Here is a 7,934-nt window from a genome sequence, read left to right as displayed (position 1 = left end):
GGTATTTTTTGAGGAACCAATCAAAATTCACACATCTGTATATTCAAATCAAACACACTTGCATATTTACACATACTGAATCTGCTGATTACTTCAGCTTATGATGTTGATTAAAACACAATGATCACGCTATCAGAAGCCCAGCTCTGACTTCCTCTCTTGTCTGTGTGGTTGAGGTTTGTTTCCTCTCACAGTAAGAGATGTTTGAATGATCAGTATAGCAGGTATTATTCATCTGGATCACACCATGAAGATCATACAGCTGCACATCTGTGAGTTTCTCAGCACATTTGATTAAATGAGTGTACTTTTGATCTTATATCTTAATGAATGTGTTTTTCTTTCTCTCATAGATCTGTTCATGTTGTGTGAAGCCACAGCGAGTCTAACACACACACCAGTGACTTTAGGATCTGATGTGATTATAAACTGTGATCTTGATATCAAGGAGATTTACTGGTTCAAACTGATATTACCGGATCCTCCAGTGTTGATCTTACGCACTTTTGATAGCACATATGAAGGAGGTAAATATGAAAACGGCATCTCTGAACACAAATACTCAGTGAAAACTAACAGTCGTCTGTTCATCAGAAATATCACCAGTGATGAATTAGGAGTTTATTATTGTGTGAAAACGAGTGAACCGCTAAAGTTCAACAACGGCACCAAAATCTACATCAGCGGTAAGTCATTTGATCATTTCATGTCTTTGTAAACCACATGATGGCTTACGTATTTAATAAACTGCATATGAAGAACTAATACTTTGGCAGATTTGTTTTTCTGTTAAAGACTGAAATTGAATAAAGATTGAACAACAAACTGTTTACAGACTTTGTCCAAAAGAATATCACAGACTCAGTCCTCAGGAATCAGACAGATGAGGCTCCTCAACATCAGATGCCGTGGAAAGATCTGACCTTCTTCTTATCTGTCCTGCTGAATGTGCTTCTGATCGTTGCATTGATAGGTTTGGACTTGTTTTACAGTAAAAGTGTCATTGAACGAACAATGAGGCAAACTCTAGATCTACACAAATGTAACAATATCCTATGTTGATCATATCTTTGATTGTTCTAATGTGTGAATTCAGTGATGTTTTATATTCACTGCTGTCTCAGGTATAGTGAAGAGATACACTGATGCAACTCCAAACTCAAATAATCCAAAGGTATGAAACGTCTTCAATATTAGGCCTTTATTTTGTCCCCTTTAATACATGTCCTGGTGATTCTTAATCAGCGACACACCAAACCGGTGTGTGTGTGTGTGTGTTTTCCCGCTGTGTTCTGCACCGTTGGCTCTAGTCGGACGGCGTCGGGCAGAAAGAGAGAGTTCTCTGATTGGCTGTTCAGTTTAGCGAATGCCTCAGTGCTCGAGATCTTACATGAGCAACACTGAGCGAATATTTCCTTAATAATGTGAGCAGAGTCAAAAGCTTGCTTTGTTTATGGTTCGTATACCTGCAGACTTTTGCCCTTTTGAATGTTGAATATAGACAAAAAAATCTGTTTAAATAGACAGATATCTCCTTTACACACAGACACAGATCGCCTGTAGTCCTTTTGGTCTGTTCAGGTGCTTTTTTTTTGTTTTGTTTTGTTTTTTTCCGTAAAGGACACGTGAGGCGACAACACAGTCTTTCATCTGCGCTCATTCTTTGCCGTCGGTTAGTGTGTCTCTACAAGTAAACCTATATGTACAAGATTAATTAAATGTTCTGAAATGTTTATGATTGGCTGACTTTACCTTATGTCTCAAACTGTGTATGATCAATCAATCAATCAATCAATCAACTTTATTATATATAGCGCTTTTACAATCATGATTGTGTCAAAGCAGCTTCACAGTGTCAAACAGGATAATATTGCAACAAAATTAGATTTGGCTGTACAGTCGTTCTGGAGAAAACAGTGATGTTATCAGCTTATTTTAATTTATCATATAGCGACAATGTTGGAAGATCTGTATTATAGTTCATAGAATTAATTAAAACCTAAATCATAAATAGTATTTGTATAATTAGTTGAATAACTTTGATCATAATTTTATGATCACTCATATATCATATCTTCCTCTTTCAGTGCGCTGAAGTTGATTTGTTCATGAGCTCCAGTAACATCAGGTCTGGTCAGGAGCTGATCACCACTGTCTACAGCCAATGTGAGATGTAACATTATCAATAAGAGTACCAACATATAATGTATTGTTATTATTTTAAATGAGTGAATTTAACAGGAAATTTTAACTTTTTGTCATAAATACTTTAATAATAACTTTTAAAAGTTTGCTGCTTTGTGTCTAATTATGCAGCGTATAATATAATCTATATACAGCGTATGCAATATATATGCAGTGCATATATATTGTAATAATAATAATAATAATCATGGTCACACTTTAGTTTAGGGTCCAATTCTCACTATTAACTACAACTTTTGCCTCAATAAAATCCTAATTACTGCTTATTAATAAAGTCTATATATTTGTTTATTTTATTTAATTATTTCTTTATTTTTGCGCACAAAAAGTATTCTCACAGCTTCATTAAATTAAGGTTGAACAACTGGAGTCACATTGACTATTTTAAAGATGTCTTTATCACCTTTTTTGGACCGTGAAAGTGTTAATTAACTTGCTGTCTACGTGGGGTTACAAATCTCTAGGATTTACTCAGGGTGAGAAATTAATGACAGAAATTTCATTTTTGCGTGAACTAACCTTTAATCTTTGTTAACACTGACAACTGTTCATTAGTTCATTGGGGTCATTAAAATAATATAAAACTTTTGATTTCAATAATAAGTAATTGCTGAAATTTATAATAATAATAATAATTAATGCTACATTTGCTTTTCTGGGTACTGAAAACACTTTACATGGAAGAGGGGAATCTCATCACCACCACCAGTGTACGGCACTAGCTGGATGATGCGACAGCAGCCATATCGCCCCTACTCTTCTTTCCGTATGATATCCTGGGATTTTTAAAGACCACAGAGGGTCAGGACCTCGGTTTATCCAGTGGTGGAGGAAGTACTGAATCTCAGTACTTAAGTAAAAGTACAAATAACCAGAGCCATATTTACTTTAGTAAAAATAGAAGTACTACAACGACAATCCTACTTAAGTAAAAGTAAAAAAGTACTTGATTTTAAATGAACTTTTAGTATTAAAAGTAAAAGTACTTGTATAACAATTTATTCTCTTAATGTCTATATTCTAATTATTAAAAAGAAGAAAACAGTATGGGCTGTGGTGTTTTAATTAAGTTAGTTTTGGAGTAATGTAGGCTAATTGTGCAAATTATAACTGCATTAAATAATGTTATGAGATTGTTTGAACTATATATTTTTAATACAATAAGAAACATGAAACTAAACCAGTAGGTGGCAGCAGGTCTTAATGAGTGAGTCATTGAGTCGGTTCGTTCAAACGGCTGATTCGTTCATGAATGAGGCAGTCGTTTACGACATAGACAGTAAAAGAAATGGACCGAGCGTTCCCATTGACGTCAAGGGCGAAAGAATGAAGTCAACCTAGGGGCACTCACTTCCTGATGGCTGAGCGAACTGCGCAGGCTCAGACTGAGCTTGAGGACGTAGATGTGACGTGAGCCTCCTGTCGGACAGCTGTAGGTCTTCTAGAAGATGTGGAAAGCGAAAGCTGAATCACGTTGTTTACATATTTTCTCCCGTTGCTTTTGGCTCACTATGGGCTTGTCCCCATTCTTCCCCCTTGACTTTATCAGACTTTATGTCTCCACGTCCCCCCGACTGCCTCATAGACAGTAAAAGATTGCCTGCGAGCGTCTCCTCAGGTCTATACGGTAATTTCTCAACTGTGCGACAGAGTCGCGTTGGTTATGATGCAATCGTTAGCCTATTTTTACAAAAACAGCTTCTGCGGGGCGATAGTGTAAGATACAAGGTAATGGAGCCTTTTATGCATTGTCGTGTTTCTTTAGAAATAAACAATAGACAAATGGAGTCTTTAAACGTCTCAGATGTAAAGTTATTCACTGTCAAAGTGACTCAAAAATGAATGGGAGTCAATGGGATGCTGGTGATGGCTTGGTTAGCAATGGCAGCCCCTAGGGGTGGAACGCTTTCCGAGTGCTAGATTACCCCCTTGGTTTACGAACAGGTCATTGAATCTTCGATTCAACCGATTCATTCAAACACTGAATCATTCACTAACACACTATTGCTGTGAGACGCGTTGTGGTTCTGATGTGGAAATATGATCTGATCTTGGAAATATTTTCGCTGTTGTAATAGAACAAAAGTAGTTTATATTGCATCTAAAATGTAAGTGGCTTATTTTAATTAATTGTGTATGGAACTGTCATGAAATCAGTGTCGCATTTTCAGTCGTGATGGTATTCAGGAAAACTGAATTTAACTGTATAATACGTTATAAAATATAAAAACCTTCTCATTTCCATTTCTCCTCGAGAGGCTGCGCGATTGTTAACAGCGTAACCGTCAGTTCATACATTAGCCTATTATTATCCATTAATTATCCGAACAAACCTTAATCTCGAGCCCTGAAACTGATCAGAAAATGTAACAAAACGTTGTAGAAATGTTGTGGAGTAGAAAGTAAAATATTTGCTGCAAAATGTAACGAAGTAAAAGTAAAAAGTATACACTATTGATTCTACTTAAGTAAAGTACAGATACGTGAAAAATGTACTTAAGTAAAGTAACAAAGTATTTGTACTTCGTTACATTCCACCACTGGGTTTAACATTTCATCCGAAGGACGGTGCTTGTATGTAGAAGTATTTTATTTTCTTCATCGTTAGTTTATGTAGTTAATTGTATGTAATGTAGGCAACTAATGTTAACAAATGTAACCTTAAAGTGTTAACATAGACATGTTTCCTGTGATGATCACTTGGTTAAAGTTTAAACCACTCGATGCAGAAAGTGTGTATGATCGTGTTGTTCATCAAGTTACCAAACCAGAGGAAAACTTCACTTGCACGAAACCATGCTTGTGTTAACCACAGAACACTGCAGAAGTTAGAAGTATATGTGCAAACATGTTTTTAAAAAAGATAAAAGAGTATGTACATATTCTTAAGAAAAGGTTTAAACAGTGCAAATTACAGTTATTTGGCTTTTTAAAAGGTTACATGAAAAACAGTGCTTTGAACGTGTTATTATAGGACCTTATTATTGTTATAAATAACCTTTAAAAGTTTATTTTCAATAATATTAATATCTTTTTTTTATATATAGTTTTTATGTCATTGTTTTTAGCCTGGTCTTCTAATATCTTGTGATCTGGTTTTTAATAAAAAAGCTGCATGTTATGGTTAATTGTAGCAAAAATGCTCTAACAACAATAATAAAGACCAAGTTACAGTGAAATATCTTCCTCTATGGTGTCTTTATGTCCTTCATTATGTGTGTAGTCTGAGTGGCAGTTTCTCTCAGCAGATCATGAGGTTATGGTACGTGACCGCATCTGAAATACACAACTGAGTTTAGAGTTACAGTTTGTCTGTACATTTAATTATGTGAACACAAATATGTTTATGAGGGCATAAATTAGCAAAAATGGACAGTATGTGAGCCCAGGAAAAAGTGATATAAAGTCATGGACAAGCTTTAAAGGGGGGGTGAAACACTCAGTTTCAGTCAGTGTCATGTCAATCTTGAGTACCTATAGAGTAGCATTGCATCCTGCATATCTCCGAAAAGTCTTTATTTTTTTTATAATTATATAAGAAAGATGCGCTGTTCCGAGTCTTTCCGAAAAAAGCTGAGCGGGTGGGGGCGTATCGTGTGAGCGGAGCTAAATAATGACGTGTGCACGCCGCTGTTATTGTGTTGAGTCGAGTGCGTCGTAAAGCTGTGTCATCCCTAACAGCGGGAAAAAAACTTTATTCAAAATAAAAATATGGCTTTTAATCAGATACAGCCATACATCTATGATCCGGAATCAGACCCAGAGGCTGCAGTTGAACAGGAGCAGCAGCAAAAACGACTAGAGCAGGACGTCTCTATGTGGTACAAGTTATACACTAACTATATAATATGCTTAGCGGCTTGTGTTATTTACATATTTATACTTGAATTATATCGTCGTATTTTTGTCTTTGAAGGTGTACATGTGGGAAGTGCAGTTGTGCACGTGTGTTTGTGTGTTTACGCGTGGTTTGTGTAGACAGTAAGCGGACTGGTTTTGCACGGCAGGCTAAGTTAGTGTTTACATAGAAAGACACGGAATAGTAGCGCATTTGAATGAAGAAGCGCGCTTATTTAGTTCAACATATTTCCCCCCTCTTTGTGTATTGTTGTTTGGAGTGCTTTTACAATACACAAACATAAAGTTACACATATAGTGGCCAGCTAAACAAATGTACACGCACTACACATCGCATGCTCCATTGATCAATTAACTATACGTGATCATGTTTGGGCTACTTGATGAGCATAGGCAAAAACACAGACATTTGAAGCAGTCTCACTCACCGCCTGCGGTTCTAACGTTAGGACTGCTCCATCCTTCAGCATTAGGCGATTGGGAAAATTCGGCGTCGAGCTGGGCCTTGTTTATGAAACAGTCGGCACCGAAATGCAGCGAACAGATATAAACATTCGCGCAACTCAGTTGCTGATCCGGAAAAGCAAATTGCATCCACTGTTGCCTTAACGCGGGGTTTTTGGGGAATCTGTGCAGGACTGTCTTGGTCTGGCAACCAAAAACGCACTTTTTTGGTGACATTGTAATTGTGCACATTACCTGTCCAGCATCCTACAAGCCAGCGCTTTGATGGGCGTAGCCTGTTACTTTCGCTCTCTCCCTCTCTCTCTCTCACGCTCTTCCGGTAGAATTGTCCGTAAGGCCCATACAAGGAAATTCCGCCCCCATTAACGTCAAAGGGGACGCATGATCGCAAAAAACTTGCCGAAACTTATGACTAACCGGAAGTAGTATTTTTGACAAAGAAATACTCCCATCAAATGTCCACCTTAACTTTTGAAACTTTGTCTATGTTTAGGATGGGAATCCAAGTCTTTAACAGTGTAAAAAGATCAGTATGCATGAAACAGCATTTCACCCCCCCTTTAATGTTTTTGTGACTGTATGTTTAAATTAATCATATAAACAAAATCATAACAATATGGATCATAATTTCAATATGTCTTTGGAGAAGAGAAGATGAGTATCCCTAAATGAACAGAGATACTCACACTTTAACATGTTCTGTTAAACTAAAAAGAGAAGAAAGACATGACTAGTAGGGAATTGTTTACAATAAGAAAGTTAAAATGTATAGATATTTTCAGATATATTTTATCTGTTGAGAGTCTGTTGGCAATATTTGTAATTGAATGGGCGAGCTGCAGAAAACCAGTAATGAGGCTCTGAAAGTTACAGAAACGAAACAAAAAAAGACGGAAAAAAAATAACCCTAGACTCCAACACAAAGCATAATTTCAGCATATAATAATCTTCAAGATGAATCTAAATAAAGCTGTTAATATGTGTAAAGAACATCATCTTTTTTAGAGTCATATAGGTCAATGGTTTGAACAAACATACAAAAACACTTAAAGTGTGGCCAGAGTAAACCTGCCTTAGCTTCCTCTTGATTGTGGTTAAAATCACCCGATTCTTTTAAAAGCTCTGAGGTCAAGTTTAATCTCTACAGTCGTGTGAAAGAAACAAGACTGCATCATGCTGAAGTGTTTTAACTTCCTGAAGATCGTGCAGCTTCACCTCTGTGAGTTTATTATACTTTATTAATATTATCGTTCTTTGTAAGTTGGTTTATAATATTTATTGAGACAATAATAATGCATATTGTGTGTGTGTGTGTGTGTGTGTGTGTGTGTGTGTGTGTGTGTGTGTGTGTGTGTGTGTGTGTGTGTGTGTGTGTGTGTGTGTGTGTATTACACAGATCTGCTCAT

At 36.5% G+C, this 7,934-nt stretch overlaps 1 protein-coding gene across 2 annotated transcripts; it reads left to right on the top strand.

The window, feature by feature from the left end:
* On the top strand, positions 1-2,199 carry LOC137039606 (uncharacterized). Of its 2 annotated transcripts, none has more exons than XM_067414904.1 (5): positions 1-272; positions 354-686; positions 860-973; positions 1,125-1,174; positions 2,088-2,199. In XM_067414904.1, the coding sequence occupies exons 1-5, from the start codon at positions 209-211 to the stop codon at positions 2,175-2,177; spliced, it is 651 nt and encodes a 216-aa protein (XP_067271005.1). In that variant the 5' UTR covers positions 1-208; the 3' UTR covers positions 2,178-2,199. The 2 variants fall into 2 exon arrangements, with proteins under 2 accessions (XP_067271005.1, XP_067271004.1); XM_067414903.1 differs by having other exon boundaries at positions 836-973.
* Positions 2,200-7,934: the final 5,735 nt, after the last annotated feature.

Source organism: Pseudorasbora parva, chromosome 14 (assembly GCF_024679245.1).
Source record: "Pseudorasbora parva isolate DD20220531a chromosome 14, ASM2467924v1, whole genome shotgun sequence".
Lineage (NCBI taxonomy): Eukaryota > Metazoa > Chordata > Actinopteri > Cypriniformes > Gobionidae > Pseudorasbora > Pseudorasbora parva.
This window is presented reverse-complemented; position numbering and strand designations above follow the sequence as displayed.

Coding starts and splice junctions, on each gene's coding strand:
- LOC137039606 (XM_067414903.1), top strand. CDS start 209: ATGATCAGTATAGCAGGTATTATTCATCTGGATCACACCATGAAGATC. Junction 974..1,124: donor TCTGATCGTTGCATTGATAG/GTTTGGACTTGT, acceptor CTGCTGTCTCAG/GTATAGTGAAGAGATACACT. Junction 1,175..2,087: donor CAAACTCAAATAATCCAAAG/GTATGAAACGTC, acceptor TTCCTCTTTCAG/TGCGCTGAAGTTGATTTGTT.